The sequence below is a fragment of the Neurospora hispaniola genome (genome assembly GCF_033458365.1).
Source record: "Neurospora hispaniola strain FGSC 10403 chromosome Unknown B0T23scaffold_1, whole genome shotgun sequence".
Lineage (NCBI taxonomy): Eukaryota > Fungi > Ascomycota > Sordariomycetes > Sordariales > Sordariaceae > Neurospora > Neurospora hispaniola.
Genome location: NW_026944406.1, coordinates 5,152,844 through 5,174,030, shown reverse-complemented (window position 1 = coordinate 5,174,030; position 21,187 = coordinate 5,152,844). Strand labels below are relative to the sequence as shown.

The 21,187-nt window shown below is 51.8% G+C and overlaps 6 protein-coding genes across 6 annotated transcripts; 1 reads left to right on the top strand and 5 right to left on the bottom strand.

Moving 5' to 3' along the window:
• Positions 1-275: 275 nt before the first annotated feature.
• Positions 276-2,879, bottom strand: B0T23DRAFT_350891 (Vps5 C terminal like-domain-containing protein). The gene is made up of 4 exons (XM_062836065.1): positions 2,111-2,879; positions 1,653-2,033; positions 984-1,586; positions 276-924 (listed from the first exon to the last, which is right to left on the bottom strand). The coding sequence occupies exons 1-4, from the start codon at positions 2,714-2,716 to the stop codon at positions 772-774; spliced, it is 1,743 nt and encodes a 580-aa protein (XP_062697684.1). The 5' UTR covers positions 2,717-2,879; the 3' UTR covers positions 276-771.
• A 153-nt stretch (positions 2,880-3,032) lies between these two features.
• B0T23DRAFT_371395 (WD40-repeat-containing domain protein) lies at positions 3,033-6,852 on the bottom strand. Its single transcript, XM_062836646.1, has 4 exons — positions 6,281-6,852; positions 5,454-5,636; positions 4,587-5,392; positions 3,033-4,527 (listed from the first exon to the last, which is right to left on the bottom strand). Exons 1-4 carry the CDS (start codon positions 6,473-6,475, stop codon positions 3,342-3,344), a joined length of 2,370 nt encoding a protein of 789 aa, XP_062697683.1. The 5' UTR covers positions 6,476-6,852; the 3' UTR covers positions 3,033-3,341.
• Positions 6,853-7,075: 223 nt separating this feature from the next.
• On the top strand, positions 7,076-8,660 carry B0T23DRAFT_371394 (mediator complex protein-domain-containing protein). Its single transcript, XM_062836645.1, has 2 exons — positions 7,076-7,401; positions 7,491-8,660. Exons 1-2 carry the CDS (start codon positions 7,282-7,284, stop codon positions 8,160-8,162), a joined length of 792 nt encoding a protein of 263 aa, XP_062697682.1. The 5' UTR covers positions 7,076-7,281; the 3' UTR covers positions 8,163-8,660.
• Positions 8,661-8,682: 22 nt separating this feature from the next.
• On the bottom strand, positions 8,683-10,031 carry B0T23DRAFT_417430 (uncharacterized protein). Its single transcript, XM_062839655.1, has 4 exons — positions 9,459-10,031; positions 9,215-9,317; positions 9,083-9,134; positions 8,683-9,005 (listed from the first exon to the last, which is right to left on the bottom strand). Exons 1-4 carry the CDS (start codon positions 9,732-9,734, stop codon positions 8,918-8,920), a joined length of 519 nt encoding a protein of 172 aa, XP_062697681.1. The 5' UTR covers positions 9,735-10,031; the 3' UTR covers positions 8,683-8,917.
• Positions 10,032-11,140: 1,109 nt separating this feature from the next.
• B0T23DRAFT_307292 (uncharacterized protein) lies at positions 11,141-14,549 on the bottom strand (the record flags this gene model as incomplete). Its single annotated transcript, XM_062834413.1, has 4 exons — positions 11,141-12,878; positions 12,931-13,848; positions 13,907-14,179; positions 14,260-14,549. 4 exons carry the CDS (start codon positions 14,547-14,549, stop codon positions 11,141-11,143), a joined length of 3,219 nt encoding a protein of 1,072 aa, XP_062697680.1.
• A 1,429-nt stretch (positions 14,550-15,978) lies between these two features.
• On the bottom strand, positions 15,979-18,187 carry B0T23DRAFT_33626 (uncharacterized protein). Its single transcript, XM_062835807.1, has 4 exons — positions 17,991-18,187; positions 16,430-17,899; positions 16,220-16,363; positions 15,979-16,168 (listed from the first exon to the last, which is right to left on the bottom strand). Exons 2-4 carry the CDS (start codon positions 17,886-17,888, stop codon positions 16,122-16,124), a joined length of 1,650 nt encoding a protein of 549 aa, XP_062697679.1. The 5' UTR covers positions 17,889-17,899; positions 17,991-18,187; the 3' UTR covers positions 15,979-16,121.
• Between the last annotated feature and the right edge of the window lie 3,000 nt (positions 18,188-21,187).

The window sequence follows — 21,187 nt, the reverse complement described above, 5'->3', positions numbered from 1 at the left end:
TCCTTACCCTCTGAGTGGGAAGTGGTTCACTTTTCATTCCTTCTGACCCCTGGGATAACCCCTCACCTTGTATCGTTATATCGACCGTTCCGCCGCGGAGGACGAGGATGTTTGCCCGGTCATTGCTGCTGCTTGATCACTTCGGAGGGTAGTGTATCATCAGGTGCCGCGCCAAGGCCATCGAGGATGCGGGAAGGCAGATCTGTACAAATAGACATGGAATGGGAGGAGGAATGGAAGACACGTTTGTGGGGGCCGAGAATAGAAAGTGTATGGATAAGAGATTTCAAAAATTTGAATGTTCAGTGCGCCCATCCCGTTTTGATATCATGTGCTCGCACCTAGCTAATAAATGTTATGTACGATACAGTCGACATCCCTATCATGGACAGTACACGCTTCTTCAAGAACTCCAATGCAAAACTTGTTGCAATCGCTCTCTAAACCATCATCATTATATCTGTATTCATGTGCTAAGGTGGATACGGGGGCTGCTAACTCCTATGCTTCCTGTCTTTCTGTTAGCCCCGACACCAGGCTGGTCTTCCTGCAATGTCACTATCCTCCTAAGCGCGGCGCCCGGACCAGGAGTTATTTATGTCTCTGTGGCCGTCTGTGGGACTGTTCTAGCTTCGCCCTCTCCTAAAACCACGACCATGCACTATCCGCTTTCTTATAGTCTGGAATCCTTTTTGCTTGGTTCGTGCGGTCGGTTAGGTTCGATGGCGAAGTGGTCCTCGCCGACTGGTCATTTCCCACAAGACCACGATCCTAATCGGAGTCATCGTCGATCCTCGCCCGAGCTCGATCCACCGCCGTGTCACCGGCAGGCTTGTTCGCTTGGACGACCGGAGGACGGTAGAACACGGTCTCGTCGTCTTCGGCGTCGAGCTGCATGAGGAAGGTCTCCCACTTCTCGATCAACTGAGTAAGAAAGTTAGTAAACAGTTGCGTTTCATGTTGGTGTCAAGGGGGAAACATACCTCCTTCTGAGCCTCAACAGCACTTTCCAAGAAGGTCTCAACACCCGACTTGAAGTCCTCAACCTTCTCCCTCTCGAACCTGTCCAGCTCAGCGCGCATCAGACGGCCCATGTCTTCAAACAACAAGCGCGCCTGATGCACCTTGCGTTCAGCATCCGCCACCTCGGCATTAACTTGGTTCAAGCGGTCCTGCTGACTCTTGCCTTGCCTCAAGAGCTTGTCCTGGCTAGCCTTCCGCTTCTGCAATTCCGACTCGGCACTGTGCCAGCTATAAAATGCCTTCTGGCGCTGCGAGAAGGCCTGCTTGACACTGCCAATGAGACGGATGTACTCTTCGATGATGATACCGAAAGTGAGCACATCCTGTTGGGCTTGGCGGTCATACACGTCTCTAATGGTAAGCTGCAACTCCGAGAGCGCGTCGAGAGGGCCGGAGAGAGTAGGCGACAGCTCCACGGTCGAAAGAGCATGGAGAGAGGCCGAGAACTCGCCAGCAGCCTCCGCCATCGCTTTGCGCTGCGCGACCATGCTGTCCATGGCCTTCAGAAGGCCCTTGAGTTGGTTTTCGAGAGCATCAAGGTAGACTCTGCGATCATGGAACCACTACAACCATCCATCGTTAGCACGGTCTTTAGCACGCAACCCCCCAAGGAGCAAGTCACAACTCACATCATCCTGCTCCACAAACTTGTTCCCGCTTCCAACACTGATACCAAACGTGCTCAGCACGCCCTTGCTCTCGCCCAAGTGCGGCTCCTTGCGCTCCTTGTGCTTGACATCGATGTTGAACGCCTCGCTCTCCAAGAACAGTTTGAGATCGGCATCGTGCTGCAACGTCGGATGGGCGGCTGTCTTGTTAAGCATCTTTTCCAGAGCGGCGCGTCGCGCCTCGACAAAGTTGCTTTCGAACCGGCCCACCGCCTGCTTCTCAGGCGGAGGAGGCACCACCACGCCCGGGTTGTTGGCGTGTAGCGTGTTGTAGAGCCATAGAAAATCGCGGTACCGCCGCTTGACTTCGAACTCGGGCTGCTTGTAGGCTTTTGATGTCGTCTGAGTTGTTCAGTTGTGGTTAGCACATTTGTAGTTCCAAAGATAGGGGAATACGAGTGTATCTAGACGTTCCGTACCTTTGTCCTCACAGAGTAAACTATATGACTGCTAGTCAAATCGCCAACCTTGTGCGGATCGCCGACAGAGATATGGAACGTTGGGTTCGCCGCCTGCTCTATACTGACGCTCGGCTGCATCGACATGCGCACCGGGCTTGGCAGGGCAGGCGGTACCGGCGGCGGCTGCCTTGGCCCGCTCGAGTTATCATTGTATAGCTCCTCCTCCTCGATGCGGTGCGGGTCGGAGGGTCCACCGCCGGGCCTCCTGGCGCCGCTGCCGATCTGGTTCGGGCCTCCGGACAATGTCGTCCTCAAGGGTAGCTGCTCCTTGAGAGGCGGCTGAGGGGGGGCAAGCGGGGTGTCAGTGGCCGTAGGGGTGCTGGCACCTAGAGGACCAAGCGGATCGTCCTCGACGGCCTCGAGACGAGTTGGTTGGGCGACCAGGCGACGGGGTGTCAGGCGCGTGGGTCGGCTGCTGCTCGTGTTGGTTGACGGCGTCAGGGTTGACGATGTGGACGGGGCGGCGGTGCTGTCGGCGGGCGCCGTGTCATCGGACTGGGGAACTGTAGAGGAGCTGTTGTTGCTCTCGCCGCCGATGGCGCTGTCGGCCCAGGGATCCTCCATTGCGCAGCTCCTGCTTGTAGGATTCTCAACCAAAAGATGGATTCAAGGAATAGACACAATGATAAGACGCACAAATCACCAGCAGTATATGAAGGCCGGTAGTATGGAAGCTCCAAGGAACGTACACCATAGAGACGGGTATAGGTATGGATGGTGAGTGGACTGTTGAATGGGAACTTGGAGTGCGCTAACTTGGTCGCCTAGGCAGGTGCATCGTCAGCGGCCAAGCTCCCCGTCGCCCAAAGCAGCTGCGGGACGCTCGGGCCAATTGACGTCGTTTCACCACCTCTTACTACATAGTAACAGCGGGTGAAGCTATTCAAACGATATACTGGAACTGCTAAGCTTTGTTGTTGACTTCTAATTTTTATGCTTGATTTGATTAAACCCTATTTCTCGGCTTGAAGGTATCACTGAACTAATGATTCCCAACCCTATGGACCTTTTTCGCGAACCGGAACTCCTGGATCGTCAACTCCTTTCGATCGCAATAGTACATGCGACCCATTTCAACCGTCATTGATTATAGCCAAACAACCTACTTTACGTTGGAAAACTAAGACCTTTCCTGCCAATATTGCCATGGCTCCCTGGGTTCCTACAAGGACCGCTGATCCTGAACCTCCTAACGCTCAGGATCATAGCATCCGCCCGCAACCACCAGGTTCATTCTCGTAAACTGCACCTTCAAAACAGGAGTTTTCTTGGTCGCAAACGCGCTGATTTGATCAGGTGTAATCTGCACCTCCTTGCCCTTCTTCTTCCCTGTGACCGCACCGCTGCTGCCATTAGCGGCAGCTGCTGGTGTAGCCGCAGAACCAGTGCCACCCACGGTGATCGAATTACCGTTGGGACCTCCGCCAGACGCCACAGCGATGCTGTCGCCAGTCGCAGCACCATCCGCCTGTTGACCAGATGCGCCTCCTCCAACCGCCGCACCGCTACTCGTGATAGCAAGCTGGCTGCTCTTGCTGGGATCGGCCGGCAACTCCACATCCCACAGCCTCACGGTGCCATCCAAGCCTCCTGACACGAGCACGTTCGACTCGGCACTGAAGCTTAGTGACGGAATACCACCCTTGCCGTGGCCGCGGCACCGCTTAATACGCGCGCCCTTGGCAATATCCCAGAAGAAAATGTTTCCACCAGTATCGGCGCTGGCGAGGATCTTTCCGTTCGGCGCGCATTGCAACGCGCTGATGTAGTCCGTGTGGCCCGTGAAGATGCGGACGCAATTGCCTGTCACCACAGACCACATGCGGATGGACTTGTCGGTGTCGTCCGATGCCGAGAAGATGTACGTTCCGTTCGGGTGCCACGCGATTGCTGAAATGGGCGTATCATGTCCGACCATAATGCGCAGTGCAGAGGCTCTATCTTGCGCGAACACGCGGACGGTCTTGTCCCAGCCGCCAGTCGCGAAGTAATGGCCGTGAGGACCCCAAAGAACGCGGAAGACGGGGCCATCGTGGGCCTTGTAGATGCATAGACATGCCCAGTGGTCGAGGGACCAAAGGCGGACTTGACCGTCCGCCGAGCATGATACAAGTAGCTTGGTGCTCGTATCAGGCTTGGCCCCGTCGGCTTCCGGAAAGACATTACGGTCCAGGTTGGCAATGGAATCCGAGAAAGACACACCGTAGACCGGACCGGAGTGGCCAATCAGCTTCCGGTTGTTGACTTGTAGATCCTTCTCGCTGGCTACAGATGATTTTAATGGCTTTCCGTTCATAGACCAGACGCGGATATAAGAGTCCATAGTTCCGACAGCCACGAGCTCGTGGTCATTGGAAAAGTCCATACATGAAACGCTAAGAAGACAACAGTCAGCATGGTGAAGCCGCACCGAAGAACATGTACGAGAACTTACCTCCCCAAGCTGTTATGGAACGTGAACATGCAGGCCGAGACAGGAACACCCGCACCGCCAGTCCGACCCTCGATCTTGAACCGGTCCCGATTTTCTCGAACTTTTTGCATCTCCATTACGACGTCCCTAGCTCGAGATGGTGGAAGAGGGAGGTCTGTTCTCGAGGGAGCGTCGGCACTCTCTTCTCGCTTGATTCGCTGGTCGAACTCCTCCACGAGTGTAGACCTGCCCTCCACTGGTGGATGTCGCTGGTCCTCGTCCTCAAGTTCTGCCCGTACGTCTTCTCTCAATTCAGGTTCCATTGGAAGAGGGCCGAGCTTCAGCGGTGCTGATGAGTCGAGAACGTCTCTGTTTGTAACACCGGTGAAAACACCAGGAATGCCTTCGAGCTGGTCAATCTCATCAAGATCTAGATTATGAGCTCGTCGGTAGATAGCCTCAAAGCTGAATGGCTCGATGGGCCCTCTTGCGCTGACGTCTACTTGGCAGAAGGTTTGGAGGATAAATGTGATTGTTGAGCCGCCAGCATCCGCCTCGCGCTCGAGAAAGTGGAAGAGGTTGCCAGAAAGTGACTGGTTGAGCGGGATGCGATACTTGTTCTCCCGGTAGAGTTTGATTGTTTGGTTTTCGCGAGTGTGTTGTGGAAGGGTGACTGTCGTAAATAGGTCTAACGCCTCACGATGGACAGAGTCAAAGTGAGGTCGTAGTGTTGCCAGGTAGTGCTTTGCTTCTTCCACATACCCTGTGGAAACGAGCTCGATGTAGGAGTAAACGAAGACAGGCCACAAGAGCTTTCTTAGCTCGAACTATTGCTTGTTAGCATCACTGCCATGGATCATTTGGATCCTCGCCTTCGTCGTCTCTTACCTTGTAGATGTCCAAGTTATTCTCGATCCAATCTCGGAGCAAGATGAACGCCTTTAAATACTTTCGCGGTCCGTTCTCCTCGTTGCGCTGCGCGGGCCTGCCGTCAGGCCCGAGATGGGCTGTTTCTTGACGGAAAACGGCTTCGGTCTTGGTGAACCCCTTCTTCTTAAGGTAGTCCGTAACCTGTGCGTCGTTAGTTGGATGTTTAACACGATAGAGCTCCATCACAGCTTGGGTCGGCAGATGAGAAAAGCGGAGAGGCGAATGTGGAGGCGGCAAGTGATGGGTAAATCGCGAAGGCATGATTAGATATAGATAACGTTGTCAGGATAGACGTAATGTTTTCTCGTTACCGCAAGTTGTCAGGATGTCGAGGGCAGGGGAAAGCGAAAAGAGATGATGTGTTGTGTTGTGATGCGATGACAATAATGAGCTTGATTATGTAGTAGTAACGGGAGGAGGAGGGGATTCGTAAACCGGCCAGCCTCGAGTTACTAGACGGGTGTGCCGGTGAACGGAATCTGAAGTGAATCTGAAGTGAACCTGATGGGAAGCCCCATGAATGAGCGCCAAGGCACGGCCGGCCAACATGCCGTATGCCCGCCCATTATGAAGGGAAAAAAAAGAAAGAAACACAGTGATGGTTGGGAAAGTTCATGGCTGGTACTTGTACATGTAAAGGTTCTGGAGAAAGAGGAGGGGCAGAAGGAAGCGAGGAGAGTTGAAGCTCATAGAAATTCCATGAGCTGGTACGTTTTGAACAAGGCCATAAAACGTTGATAGGTAAAACAAGGGCAGGTGGAATCAAACACTCAACAAGGACTCACTATCTGATTCAAATTCTGAGGTGTGGGCGCCGTACTGCTCGTCGATGTCGTCCCTGCGGCTCCTGTTCCTCCTGTGCCTCCCGTCGTTGGCGCACCACCAGTAGTAGACTGAGGTTGTTGTTGATGTTGTTGGCCACCGCCATATGTGGCACCTCCCGGCGCCTGGCCGGTGTTTGCTGGTGGGGGATTGGACATGATGTGTGAGATGCCTTTTTATCGAACGGCTACGTATACCTTATGCTTCTTTGTGTATACAACAGGTGCAAAATCGAGCCTCAATGACTCCGGTGGCGTGTAAGGCTCTTGTTGTATGTGGCTTTCTTAGTAATTGGGTGGTGAAGGATGAGGAGGACGTCGACGCGTGTGGCAGATGATGGTAGAGTCTTGATCCAGTTCCTGTGAATGCGGTGCTATATAGCTCGTTCGTAATGGGTATACGCTGACTTCGAAAACGATCTCGGCTGCCTGTATAACGATAGCGTCTGTTTTACGGCAAAAGAGCGAGGTTGATAATGAGGCTCAAGACAAGACGGAGATGACGAGGTCCAGGTCAGTGCCCGTCCAAGTGGAAGGAAGACGGCATTTGCCGAGCGAGGAGGTCGCGAACAGTCGAACAGTGGACCACTTAGCGCGTCTGTCTAGCGCCTGATCCGTGCTTTGCTGCAGGCACGCTGGAACTTGGCACTTGCAGGTCCCGGAATTTACCCCACGTTTCGTTCATGTTGTCCGTCAAGGTCCACACCGGCCAGCACCTCAATTGATGGACAGGGCTCTTGCTCTTCTTTCAAACAACAGTGGTGGGGGAGCTTCCAGAACCTCTTCAGCCTTTTTTTGTCCCGAAAATACAAAACATAACCAAACCACCAACAGGCGCATCCAAGAAGTTGACAGCAGCGACATAAAATCACAAACTACCCAATTGGACCCATTACAATATATATTTACCGATAATTTCATACGCATCAGCATCAACCCATCGATTCGACAAACTTCACATCAGCATGGACAACAACGCCCAACCCCAAGGGGGGCACCTACAGCTCCAACCCCAAATGGACATCGACATCCACGAACCCTTCACAACCGCCGAACACATTCAGCAGCTCAGCAACATCGACAATGTACGTTTCCTCCTCGTCTCCTCCCTCCTCCTCCTCCTTCCACTATTTCCATATTCCTCCAACTAACCTTTTTCTCTTAAAACAAAAAGGACATCGTCTCCCTTCTCGAACTAACCTCCAACGCCCTCCGCTGCCTCGCCTCCCCACCACCCACGTCATCCGACAACCAGAACCAAACCGAAGCCGAACAACAAAAACAACAAGAACAAGACCAAGAAGACGCAACAACCCGCTTCACCCAGATCCAATCCACCTTCCTCTCCACCCTCGACCGCGTCGACAAGCAGCTCCGTCGACAAATCTACGCCATGGAAGAAGCAGGCATCATCAACCTTCGCTCCTCCTCTTCCAACTCCAATCCCAACAACCCCGACGACGACGGTACCGGCGGTCCAGGCGAACCAAGCGCTTCCAACAAACCCGGCGGTTACGCGGCCGCTTCTGCACCCAAAAACCCCGGCGAACTCACGCGCCCAGCCAAGATCGAGACGCACCGCGGCGCCAAGTGGGTGCGGCCCGTGGTGGCACGACTGGACCCGGACGGTGTGGGGAGGTATGGGAATCTGGATGTAGGGAGGATGAATATGGCGATTGATACCGTCGAGAGGGATATGGAACGGGAGCTGTGGCTGAGGGCGAAGGAGCATGCGGAGAGGGTGGTGAAGGAGAAAGGAGTTCCTGCTGCTGGTGTTGGGCCGCTTGGTGCAGGTGGTGTGATTAAGAAGGAGGAGGAAGGAGCGGATCGGATGGATGAGGACTAGAGGTCACTTCCCCTTTTTGGTGCTGGTGGTGGTCCACCGGTGGTTAATGAGGATTAGAGGTCTGGTTCCCTTGGTGCTGGTGGCGCTGAGGGCGTGGTTATTCAAGAAGCAGGAGCAGCAGAGCGAATGGACGAGGGCTTGATGGGAGCTGATCAGATGGATGAGGACCGGATGTCTGAAACCGAGGAATTCTACACGCCGCCCGAGTCTTTTTGATTTACTCGGACGTTGCACGACATGGCAGGAGCGATTTTCAGGATTCGTACGACAGGTGGCTTGCTTGGTTGGTTTTTCGGATGCATGTCTATCAGGAGTTTGGGACTTTGAAACATGATCGAATTTGGCATTACGGTGGGTTTTCAGGCGTTAGGTCGTTGTTCTAGTGAGCTTTACATTGGGTTGCTGTTGATAGGAGATATCATTACATGCAGTCTACACATCAGTAGGATTTGAAACTCCAACGAATGACTGTGTAAGGAGTTCAATTTTGATCGAAACCGAAACTATGAGCAGTAATCCCCATCCATCAGCCAGTCAAACTGCTCATCATCCAGATGGGCCACCGAACAAGACCGAATATGTACGAGAAATCCTATTACCCTAAGATCACTCGATTCATCACTCGTCGACCAGGACCAAAACACTTCAATTCCTTTTTACCTTTCGATGTTCGGCGCGCCTCCAGGCTTGTAAGGACCTCTATGCTCCCCTGCCGCCCAAAAATATCCGAAGTACTTCAACGGTCGAATGGACCTCTAGGCCGTAGAGCTCTGGCACCGTCTGTTGTAACCACCCGCACCGATAGTGCTGTTGCCGCCCAGGACAAAGATGGACGGGTCGATGCTGCCGTTTTGATATCATGTCAGTGTATTCAAGCAGGCAGGGAGGCAAAGGGAAGGGTCAGCGAAAGGGTAGCTTACATATCATCAAACAAAACGCAGTTAATATGCTCGTTTGCGTTGTTGATGTCCGCTTTTGAACCAGGTCAGCTAGCCATCCTGTTCAACAAGGGAGATAGTATCCAAAGGAGGAGTAGATAGAACATGACGTACTGTACCACAAAAAGTAACTCTTGCATTTATCACCCGCCGCGTTGCAAGTGTACTGGCATTTGAATGCGCCGTACGGGTCGGTATGGTGGGTGTAGGGCATGTACTGTTTTGGATATGATCCATGTGTCAGCTCACTTTCCTTTCACTTCACCGTTCACATCATCATCGTTCACTCCCATCCACACTCTATATCCCCTCTTCTCTTTCTCCTTTCTCGTGACTCAGGGGGGTGATGATGACATACATGCGGTCCACTCAGAAAGTGTTTATCCCACCAGCTCTTCTTGACCGTGTAAGAAGTCCAGTTGAGGTTCGCGGCGGGCGCGACGAGCGAGTAGTCGGCGATGGGAAGGCTGCCGGGCGAGGAATCGGTGGCGGGGGGACCATTGACGCAGCTCTTGGCCTTTGTGCCCGAGTTAGAGCTGGGATTGGGGAGGGGGTTGGCGCCGGCGCCAGTGGTGAGGAAGGTGGCGGACGCTGAGAGAAGGAGGGCGAGGGTTTCGAGGATTGAGGGGGCCATTTTTGAGGATGGAAGGTAGGATGGATGGTGGATGGTTGGCCCGGAGTCGGGTGAGGTTGTTGAGATTGTTCGTTTGAGCTCAGAGTAGGTGCGGTTCGTGTTGAAAGTATCTACCTACCAGGTAGCTAGACTCGAGAAAAAAACAAAAGTCGTTATAGTACCAGGTAACGTGGATATCAGGATTAGGTGGATTTGTTGAGGTGTAGGTGAGTGAGAGATTTGGCCCGAGTCGGGTGTGAGAAACCTTGGGTCAAATGTTGCAAGGCAGCAAAGAGGAGAAGGAAGGAACGCTCGAGGGAGAAAACGTTCCTTCCGAGATCTGAATCGCTTGACAGGTAGAGGTAATGCTTCTGGAGCTCAAGGGAATGACGGAGTTCAGTTGCCTCTTTCCGCGTTGAAGCTCACACATGGCACTCCATCCCGAAACAAACGTCTTTCATCCAGCCGCCTTCTCGCAATTCCGGCTAGATTTACTTCGACTTGCCACCAAGACTTTTGTCCGCAAACATACATACCAGCCGAGACACACAAGCAAGCATCACAACTTGTCAGTTCAGGTCTTTCGAAGAGTAGAGATAGTAAAAGATCAGGTAGGACCCAAGAACCGAGCACATAGTGTGTCCTCGACACAAACATGTGTAACATCCACATGCAACCTCCCGCTTGTCAAGACGCAGGAACCAGATGGGATGGTAAGACACCGAGACACTTTGGGCAACGCGTTGACGACGCAGCCCTTTCACTTGTACCTCTGTCATTCTTTGTGTGTGGTATATGTGCAAAGTGGAAGCTGTGACGTTAGGAGAGAAAGGGAACTACGATTAAAGGATATGGGATGGGTGGGATTTCATTGCCACTTGAAATAGAATTCAGATTAGCCGCCATTTGCAAAGAGAAATTTCTTGAAACCTTGTAGAAGGTACATGAAAGATTGTCAGACAATCGAAAAAAAGAGTTTGGTAGTGATCGAATATGGAGGCGTCAAGAAGCAGGCGACATTCGGAAGTCTGGACCGACAAAAGACGGTGAAACATCACAGCGGGGAGCACCCCATCCGGTCCTGGTGCGACTTTACCTCAGTAGTAGTTTGACGTCTGTTGAGCGACTCGAGATGTGAGCCGAAGGCAAATAGCTATTCGAGTCAAATGGCAAAGCATATGATGCCGTTCATTGCCACACTCTAGGTCAACATCAACAACCCATCCAGGAAAAATGCCCAGGTTCAATGTCAACAGTGGAGAAGGGAAAAGGACATCCTCAAGATAAGTTAGTAATGACCATGGGCTGGATAGAGTATACACATGCCATGTAGGAAATGAGTCAAACCCAACCAATCTCCTTATGCCAGCAACTCCTACTCCTTCGCTACGTCACTTCACAAATCTCTCATCGATACCACTATTTCCCTACACAGTCTTAAACGCCTTCCTTCCCTCCACTAACCCCTCCGAGAATTTCGTCACAGCTGCCCAACTCGGGACAAACTGTAACGCCTCATCCAATGCCGGAATGGTCCCCTGCGTATTTGCATCGCTCCACATACAAATCACCGTCCCATCATTTTCATCATACTCCTTCCTGGTTTCCGAGCCCTTCCACTCCGCATTCACCACCCACGTCTTACCAAACTCCCTGTGCCAGAGCCTAACCAGCCCCACTCCATCCTCCGGGTACTGTCCAAAGCGGTCGTCCCAGCCGGAGCCGTTCTCGACAGCCAGTGCCGACACAGGCTTCTTGAATTGAAGAAAGCACGACTTGGTGTTATCAGCCGTGATCTCGATCCGGGCAGTGGTCCTTGACGAGTCGCCTCGCTTGGTGCTGCGCGTGGCGTTGATGGTGATAAGGTCGGCGTAGCTGTCCTGAGGGAGACCATTGTCATCTTCGCTTCCAAGCTTGGGTGGGACGGCAGATCCGTCGAAACAGCACGTTGATATCGTGGAACCACGACGAAGGGATTTGCCACAGGTGACTTCCCGTCCGGATGCAGAAGGGAGTTCAGCGATAATGGGACGGACGTATTCCTCGATACCGGTATAGCAGACCTTGTTGTCGCCGGTGGCGACGTCAATGTACTGACCGAAGAAGGTCTTATACCGGTTGTTGGCCGAGAAGGGGAAGGCGATGAGGTTATGGGTAAGGGTCACGATAAAGACGACAAGTAGGAACACAGGAATGTGATGTGTGACACGGTGAATGAAGGGCGTGAGTGGAAGGATAAGCAAGACAGTGAAGACGAAGATGATGAGGTAGGGCGTGATGAGCTTGCTACCGTCTGATCCGGTCTGATATACTGCGTCTGTCAGCATCAGACCCGTCTGAGCTGCAAGAATAATCATGAAGGGGCCCAGCAACAAGAACTGGAAGAACCATGCCCAAGAAGGCAGATGTCCAGACCATTCTTGCTCATGGTCGTAGGGCTCCCCATCTTCTTCCATCTTCCGGGCTCCGTGGACCAACGCGGTGATAGAGCGGCGATAAGTAGTCGCAAACGTAGTACGGCCACGATCATTGGTGCCATTACCACCAACGAGCGGTGTCCGCTCGGTCGGTTCGTCATCATCTTCGGATTCGTTCTCATCCCGGGATGCAGTAGAAGGAGCGCCAGAAGAACGACCAGGTATGGGTGTGGTGGGAGCAGGCTGTGGTTGCGAAGAATGCGCGGCAACAGAAGGCGCAGTCGACAATCCATTAGTAGTGCCGGCCGGTGCTTTAGACTTGCTGGGCTCCTGAGCAACCGTGGGCGATGGAGGAGAAGCAGCAGAGGCGGATGATTCAGCCCTGGCCCTCAAAGAGGGTTCATCGGTACTATCCCGGAACCCCTGATATCCATTGTGATCATGTTCCTGGCCGTCATAGTCCTCCTGAACTTGCAAGGCGTATGAAGATTTCCTCGGCAGAGCCAAGAGCTCAACGAAAGAGATCAGGCAGGACAAGAAGATGGCCGATTCGAGGAAAACAAAGATGTAGCCCGCCGCAATCCTACGGCGGTCCTCCAAGGCAGTGATGGCGACCAGAACAATCCAGCCAAAAACGAAGAGCCACAGGTTGGCGTAGCCGCGGTGAAGAGCGCTGGGACGGACGAAATTGGCTCCACGCATGATCATCCAGAAGGAGAAGTAAAAGATAGACACCATCATAGCCCATCTGAAACGACTGTTAGCCCGGACAGCAAGAAACCCAGGAGACAACAACTTACACAGAATAACGACTGCTGTAGACAATCAACGGGTTGACCTTATTCATCAAAAGAGCCGAGCTGATCGTGAAAAACACAGCGACACCCAGAGCAAAGGGGAAGCGGAAGAAGCCCTTCCATCCACCAACGGGAACAGCCTCATATTCGGGATGCTCCTTGGTCTTGACCGTGGAGGTGAAGAAGTAGTCCTTGTCGAGGTTACGAAGAAGCCAGGTGATGCCGACCAAGACCAACGGAGTCGCGACGAGAAGAGTAAGCGACCAGGCAAACATGCCGCGCAGACCAAAGAGCACAAAGCTTTTGCCGAAGAGGTCAAACCACACTCCGTTAGAGGAACGACCGTTGGCAACCTTTCCATGGGCTTTATCAGGCCTCTGACCGATGAATGTGTTGCCAGTGTCACCGGAAAATTGCTTGGTTGTGTGGATAGCTGCTGACAGCATATGCCAGAGACTTCCTTTGGAAGTGTGCCGAGTATCGTCCTGGTTGGTGTGATATCTCGCACGGGGCTTGAAGAAGGCCAAGTCAATTCCACGCTGGCCGTAAGCGTCAACGAGTACTGAGTAGTCGGTACCGCTAGAGATGAAGCCCAGGCCGAAGGCATCAGATGCAATCACAGTACCGAAAGGGTGCGATGTTCTAGCATACGCCGCCATAACCTCGCGATCTGTGGCACGGAATACTATCGCCCTGCCTCCAGCACCGGCACCTTCGAGGTTCAAGAAGGTATGGATGAATGGATTCAGCTTGTGCTGACCGAGGGCATGGGCGCCGTAGAGCCAATCTTCCTCGCCGTTATTCAACATGACCACGATGCCGCGCTGAGGTTGGTGGCCCGGGGCGGTGAAATATTTGAGGACTTGCAAGGCGGTCACGACTCCCATGCCGTCGTCGGTGGCACCAAAGCCCGTTGACACGCTATGAGCTGTCAGTTTGGGCGACTTCTTGCACAAACAAACACTGGGAATGAACTTACGAATCGTAATGGGCATTGACCAAGGTAAGACCCTTCGCATTACGTCTCATTCCATGGGCGTAATCGGCCTCCCACCACTCGCCTTCATCGTCCTCCTTACCGCGAATGTAAACCAGGATGTTGGTACCCTCGAAGTAAGCGGCATTATTAATTGAGTCCGTACGAGTGAAGGTAGTTCCATTAGACTTTCCCATGACAAAGGTGGAATTTGACACATTGTCATCGAAAATGGTGACTGCTGCAGACTTGCCGTCCTTAACGGTAGTCATTTGGCTATAATCAATATCAAAGAAACCGTATTGTTAGTCTTTGGCAACCAGCCGTTGTAGAAACTCGAGGCCAAGACAACTCACCCATCAAACACCCAACTAGCGCCATTTTCCTCCAAGATGGTCTCGACCTTCTCCAGCAGATATCTGCGCACCTCCTCGTTGAACTTGCTGTTGTAAGGATGGTACGCTCTGGTGATGGTGGTGAGGTCGAGCCAGGCCTCGGTGAGGTTGACACCCTTGAACGGCTCGGCCGTCTTAGGCGCCGCCGGTGTTTTCTCGTTGATGATGACGATGGGTATCAGCAGGGCCAGGTAGATGAGCGTGGTCCAGAACGTGACCGGGCCCGGCCGGAAAGATATGGGATTGATCATCGGTTCGACGAATCGGCCCAACAGCTGCGCGACAGGAATCAGGAAAGGTAGATGAGACAGGCGAAGAACGCCGATGTCGCGCACAAGAAAGAATCTGTGCTCCTCAAAAACTGGGTGGAGAGTCTCGTATGAATGACATTAGATACATGAATTTCGGAAGCGGATGTATCCAGAAGCCAAACAGGGTCGAAGCTGTATAAGTAGTCGAAAGAGGTCAAAGCATGTAAGAGAGGGACGATGCCGCCAGTGAAAGAAGCTGGACAGGATGCGTGACAAAGTGCGCAGGCGATAAACGTGAGGTGGTTGGTGGACTGTGAATCGCGAGAAGCTGAACGAACGACGTGCTGAGCTCGAGTTCTGATCTCGCTTCAGCCAAAGTTCCACGACTGGGCTAACACAGGTACAGATCTGAAACGCAATTCCACAACAACAACAACAACAACAACATTCGATTTCTGATTATCTTGCCGTCGATATTTGATTGAATTCTAGGTGTAAGCTAGAGGTAGAGAAGCAACAAGAACAACAGTTCAAAGTGAAGATTTGAGGATAAGAGGGCGTCGTTGTGGACGGGAAGAGGGGTTGGTTGGATGGATGTTGCCAAACAGAGCCTAGCCGACAGCAGGGTTCCAGGTTCTCCATCCATTCAGGCAATTGAAACCATTGGCCCAAGCTCCCTCCCTTCTTCCTTCCCCCATCCCAGAGCATGTCGTCACCTCTTTCCCGACTCAAACTTGAGCACTACACGACGAAAGAGGTCGCCATTGTGACACCGGGCAAGAGCTCTTCTAGCCACCAAGTTTCAACAGATTTTACGGCAAGTGCGACTCTGCCAGTGCAAAAAGGGTGATCGAATGAAGCGCTGCATGACAATCCAAAATGGAAACCACCATGATGACTGTGTAAGTCTTGGCGTGTAATGTTTCTGTTTTGACAACAATTTTTCAGAAGAGATGATGTTACGCTCGGCATGGTAATGGTAACAAAGCATCAAGCTCGTAACTGAACTGTTGCATGAGTGAGGATAGAGTGTGACATACCCCCCCCCCCCCCCCCCCCCCCCCCCCCCAAAAAAAAAAAAAAAAAAAAAAAAAAAAAAAAAAAAAAGGCGCCTAGGTCTGAACACGGACGGAACCTTTATGTGTCTCTGTGATGATCTCTTGTTGGGGTCCCCTTTTCCTCTAGGTTGTATTGTGCTATCAGCTTCCAAATTTTCCTCTGACTCTGATGCCTTGTCAAATCTAATGTCCTCCTCGTACGCTAGGTTATGGAGTGTTCAGAGTTGAGCTTCACTGGATAAATATTTGAGACCAAGAAGCTGTCCATCCAAGGGCTAGTCATGTAGCTAGTTGGCTCTTGGTTTCTAGAAGACCAAAAAAAACCATCCTGGGACTAGTCATTTTTGGGCGTTCCATCCTCCTCTGTAACCATCGACCATATGTCCCAAAGACCTTGATGTCACTTTTAACAAGTGGCATGGCGAATTAGTCACCATGGTACTCCCTCAGAAGACGATATTAGATCCCCGTTGACAAATGAACGTGAGATTGTATCCCGGAGGTCGCAGGTGCGTTAAACATCTCGCCAGACTTCTCTGTATCTCGCCCACTTTTGGAACCCTAAGAAAAAGTTAGCAGAAGATCCTTTAACAGTCAGGTTATTTTGCTGACCCATGGACTGAAATCCTTCATCGTTTCCTCTCATTGCGTCAATGAACATTTTTTTCAACCCTTGTTGGGCGAATCTGTGAACGCAACTATCAAGAAGCCTGAGCATGATGGCATCTCTTCCCTTGGCCACACCAGGGTTTTGGTCTGTGTGATCAAGTCGCAGTTAGCATTCATACAAATATTGGAATACGTCATTGACGGACAACTTGCCTGAAATGCAGATGCATGTTACTCCGCCGACATTGTCTGAAATCATTCCGGCCCACGGTAAATCCTCAAAAACGGGACTTCCCGTATTCTTGACGTACGTCAAGGCCACTGCCACAATGGTTCGTCCTTCAAGACCCAGCACAATATCCTCGATATTCATCGTGCCTTCCAATTTCGCGTATTGATCGTACCATCCCATATTGTCCTTCTCCCTCGATTCCCTCTCCACTATCTCCATAACCATGTGGTACTCGCTGAATTCACACGATCGGAATATTAGTTCCGAGTTCATCAGTGTTGTTGTTGGACTTGTTCTTGTTGTTGGCCAGTCGTCAAACACAAGCAACCAGTCGCACGTTTCCAGACCAGCGCCTGGTAAGCTGGACTGAGGCTTAACGGGCCAGTTACGGCGAGAGAACCAGTCCTCTGAAGGGCTTTCCATGGGAATTCCATAGAATAAACGTGGAAATGTGCTTCCGAGATGTAGACGGCAAACTCCACGGGTTTTCCTTAGTTGGCGTGAAGCGTGATCATGCAAACTTAGTCCAATACCCCTTTGACGGTAAGACGGTCGAACAAACAGAGCGGCTAGAGAGCCAACCAATCTTTCCGAGTCGCTGCCAATATATGTGGTATATGTAGCACAGAATCCCAGTAGCTGGGTAGTCCCTGGCTCGCGAACCACGTAGTGCATCGCGTAGCCATCGCGGCAGAGAAGGGACTGGAATGAAAACCGACTAAGCCGAAAATTGTCGGGAAAACACTGGCACCACAGTTCATAAGCTGGGGCGACATCGCGGTGCTCGTTCCATGCCTCCACTTGCCATGATTTGGGTGCTAAGATAAGATTTTGGACATTTGGCCCCGCTGTATATGGCTGCTTGACATTCTCAACCATGACACGGGCTGCTGCTTCGAGCTCCCGAGGGGTAAAGCCAGAACTCTGAATGACTGTTGGGAATGAGCTCTCAAGGGGGCCTAGCCACTTGACGTTGCAACATGCCAACACAATCAGCGGTCGGTTCTCACATAGTGAGCGTACCGTCTTAGCCAGTGAGACCTGCGGAGGTTGACCAAAGCAAGGCGGACCTGAGATAACGAACACAACGGATTTGGCCAGCCTGATGTGCACGACATGAGTCCCAGTGATCCCATTCCTAGGGATATAAGGAACCTGCCGAACCCACGGGTGTTTCTTTGCTAGGGCCTTTCCGAGCGGTTCGAAGGGGTCACTGGTCGAGTGGCCGGTTTCGGAGGTGGTATGATGGGGAGCGACTGCCGGGGTCAGGAGCAATAGTATATCGCCGTCTTTCAGGGACCTTGAAAGGGGAAGATATTCTAGTGAGTCTTGAATCACAGTTGTTGTTTGAAAGCCGCCTGCAATCGCAGGAAATTGCTCAGAGGGCACAAGAGGGTCGTGGATCGCAAGTCTCTGGTCCGAAAACCTTGGCGGGTTCATGGTTCATGAACCTGTAGTATTATCATGTTTAGCGTAAAAAGATCGCTTGGACTGTTCGCGGTCTTTGGGTGATTTAAAGGCATTGATGACTGACTGACATACCTCTTTTTTATAAAAGTTCTAATCAATTCAATGCCAAGCTTCCGTTCCAAAATTTTCATACACTGATCCGCAGGGTTCAGATGTATATATGCAATGTTATGAAGAAACTCAAGCGGCTGGAGCTCCCGCGAGGTCGACTTAGCTAGATCGTCCGGCAACAACGTCCAGCAAATGTAGAAAACAGCCCTCTGAAAGCTATGATGGGTCCATAACACACAAGTAAGAAAGGGTACGCGTCTAGCAGCGCTCAGATTCAATTTCGGGTCGGATCAGTCGCTCGCAAGGACCAATAGGGGGGACAGATTCAAAATCCGAACCAGGAAGCAGGTTCGGCAATGGCAGATAACGACGGAGTGGCTTCACCTTGTGTTTCCTGTTTTTGATACCGCGGTTGAGCAGAGAATCCTACCGGAAATGGCAAGAGACTAGGCTAAGCGCGACACCAGGCAAAGGAACAACCGAACAGGAATGGGCATGATGGAACTTTAAGGGAACACTAACCCTCCTCGAATGGCAGTTGGCTGACTGGGTTGATCCCACTAACGTCAGCAGTCCATCCAGCAGGTTGTTCAGATACGGGGGGGTGGTTGTCGACATTGCAAAGATGTATATAGGAGTTCCCTGGCTTGAATGTCTCGGGTGGTGCAGGTGTAATGGTAACACCATGTTATCCACACGAGTGGGCAAATGGACTAGGTCATTGCGGATATTTGCGCGTCTAAAAAAGACACGGGAGAGAAAGAAAATATGAGACATGTTTAAAGGGACTTAAAAACTTTGCAGGGACATCTTTTTTTTTTTTTTTTCCGCAGGGCAACAGCCCATTGGGTGATGACGAGCAGGCTATATAGCTCTGGTGTACGCTGAGCAGCAACTGGGGTAGCACAAGGAGCAATGCGCTGATATTGTATAAGGGCGTGTGATGCCATAATACTTGACACATCAAGATTGTGAAAAGAATGGTCTGGGTATGCGAACGAGAAACGCGACGGAGGCCCTGGAAGGGTAACAGGAAGTCCCGGTCCAGTGCTTTACGATGCTCTCACCGACCTCAAGTTCTCGCTCATTATTCGTTGTTTGCCGACGATGAAGAATGAGGTTGGGGAAGGGAAAAGGCTATCATGGCAGGAATTCAGAGCGGTATGGAAGCCCGAGCCCCTGATGATGGAGTCGCACGGGCAGCGTGGTACCGGGCATCCTTTGGTGCTTGTACTCGGGGCTGGGGTGGTTTCAAGGGTAAAGAACACTATAGAATCTAGTCAACAGCATCGACAAGGGGTGGCTCGAAGCGCAGCCGGCGCCAACGCTGACCACCCACGCAGACGAAGGAGGGACAAACCTTTTTCGAGTCCACAGCAAGCTGACTGAATGGAACGGTGACACGGCAGAGGGCATAGTACGTACCCATATCTTTCTATAACCGCACCGGTCAAGGGACAAAAGTTGAGATGATGCTGTGCTGCTAGGCTAGCTCTCATGATTTGCGTGCCAAGTCCGTCCGTCTGGAGTCAGAGTGCCTCGTGAGGTCTGACGGGCCTAGTCTTAAGCCGGTGAATGCTGACACGAGGACAGCGGCGAATGGATACCGCTTGCTGCAATATGCACAGAGCATATCCGTCTCGTCGTTCAGTCGCACCAGAAGAGGTGGATGATGACAGTGGGCGTAAAGGTCTGAGTTCGATTGGCTTCTGCGTGAAAGAAAGACATGGCCTCGTCGGCCTGCTTTCATGCTTCTTGTTCCTCTGACCTCTTGGAACGGGCGCCTTCGTGATGACACTTGAGGGCAAAATCGAACTGATCACTTCCATGAACGAGAGCGTCGGCGTACATATACCAGGTTATCTTGCGCATCGTGTGACCATTGAGCATCGAGTCGTGAATGAAGCTTGAGTCCGGCTTCTTCAGGACAAGCAGTCAGTGGTGTTCAATAATTCTCCCTGCGCCGGAAGCGGAGGAGTGACCAGAGACTAGTAGGAAGGGTAGCTGTGGGGGCCAATCTGGAGGTATGTAGGTAAGCGGCAGTGACTCCAGTGAGGCATACAGAGATTCGCAAGGACGATAGGTCAAAACGAATAACGATAAAACGCTAGTTGTACATAGGTAGTTGGTAAGATTGGGAAAGGCCGGGTCAGAAAAGGGTGGGAATCCACATGGAGGACGGGCCAACAAGGCGGTGACAACCAACAGGCAAACGGCCTTAGTAAACTCCGATTGCATAGAGAAATGGCTTCAGAAGAAGTCGATAGAGGCAGAGGGTGGACAACTTGACCTGACCAGCAAGAGGAAATCAGGACGGCATCTCCCTCCCGCTATCCCGTCGGTGTTTCGCTTTCGTTCCCTCGTTGCTTGCTCCGCATAATGTCAATCTTACGGCTGAAGAATTCATTTGCTGGTGGTGAAAAATACTGTAGCCTGACACGCTTACTGCAAGCTAGTAACTGCAGTGATGAATGAACTCGTGATATGAATTCAGTTGGGTTGCCGTCTCCCACTGTGTAAGGCGTTGCTGCAGCGTGACAGTATTAGTAGGTAGCCGCGACCTGGTTCCATGATGATAACCGACAGACGTGCCCGCTCTGTCTGACAACAGCAAGACGATGAGTGATTGTACTTGGTAGTAGGTACCGGAGAAAGTCAGTACCGGCATGCATTTAGAGAAACCTGGGCTCCTTCCGGTAAAAGGCAAGGTATGTCCACCTTCCATGATTCCAGCCTCGGCCTCCTGCCCGGGTCAGGCGCAGATAGATACCCCACGAGGTGGAGGAGTTTGGTATGCGAAATCGGTCTTTCCTTGGCCGTAGCATGTCTTGTGTAACACGAAAACCGAGAAAGTCCCACCTCATTCTCCTCAGCGGGTACATTTGAGGCAGGACTGAACGCCTTGAATTTTGTCGAATCTGTCCGGGTCGTTCCAAAAGTGCGTACTGTCCATAGTGTGATAAGAGAGAGTGGAGGAAAAGTCAGTCAAACTGCTGATAATTCAGTTCAGTATGTTGAGCGTTTGCCACGTCGTTTCTGACACTTTCCAAAAACGACCAAAGTGTCGAATCCGGCGGGACTTTTGTTATTTCCCATTTGGGGAGCAATGCACAATCTTGTGCATAACCATTCACATTACACGGCATAAATATTATGTCAGCAAGGGTTACTGTACAAGTACACTAGATCAGACTAGTGCACGAGCCACATTCAACCAC

Bases quoted from the DNA above. Each gene is read 5' to 3' on its own strand.
- B0T23DRAFT_371394 (XM_062836645.1), top strand. From the start codon at position 7,282: ATGGACAACAACGCCCAACCCCAAGGGGGGCACCTACAGCTCCAACCC. The intron at 7,402-7,490 runs GTACGTTTCCTC...TAAAACAAAAAG, and splicing joins AGCTCAGCAACATCGACAAT to GACATCGTCTCCCTTCTCGA.
- B0T23DRAFT_417430 (XM_062839655.1), bottom strand. From the start codon at position 9,734: ATGGCCCCCTCAATCCTCGAAACCCTCGCCCTCCTTCTCTCAGCGTCC. The intron at 9,318-9,458 runs GTATGTCATCAT...TATCCAAAACAG, and splicing joins ACTTTCTGAGTGGACCGCAT to TACATGCCCTACACCCACCA. The intron at 9,006-9,082 runs GTAAGCTACCCT...TCAAAACGGCAG, and splicing joins TGCGTTTTGTTTGATGATAT to CATCGACCCGTCCATCTTTG.
- B0T23DRAFT_350891 (XM_062836065.1), bottom strand. From the start codon at position 2,716: ATGGAGGATCCCTGGGCCGACAGCGCCATCGGCGGCGAGAGCAACAAC. The intron at 2,034-2,110 runs GTACGGAACGTC...TGAACAACTCAG, and splicing joins TTTACTCTGTGAGGACAAAG to ACGACATCAAAAGCCTACAA. The intron at 1,587-1,652 runs GTGAGTTGTGAC...GGATGGTTGTAG, and splicing joins AGTTTGTGGAGCAGGATGAT to TGGTTCCATGATCGCAGAGT.
- B0T23DRAFT_371395 (XM_062836646.1), bottom strand. From the start codon at position 6,475: ATGTCCAATCCCCCACCAGCAAACACCGGCCAGGCGCCGGGAGGTGCC. The intron at 5,637-6,280 runs GTGAGTCCTTGT...AACGACGCACAG, and splicing joins CTCAGAATTTGAATCAGATA to GTTACGGACTACCTTAAGAA. The intron at 5,393-5,453 runs GTAAGAGACGAC...AACAAGCAATAG, and splicing joins ATAACTTGGACATCTACAAG to TTCGAGCTAAGAAAGCTCTT.
- B0T23DRAFT_33626 (XM_062835807.1), bottom strand. From the start codon at position 17,888: ATGAACCCGCCAAGGTTTTCGGACCAGAGACTTGCGATCCACGACCCT. The intron at 16,364-16,429 runs GCAAGTTGTCCG...TTGATCACACAG, and splicing joins AACATGCATCTGCATTTCAG to ACCAAAACCCTGGTGTGGCC. The intron at 16,169-16,219 runs GTCAGCAAAATA...ACTTTTTCTTAG, and splicing joins TGAAGGATTTCAGTCCATGG to GGTTCCAAAAGTGGGCGAGA.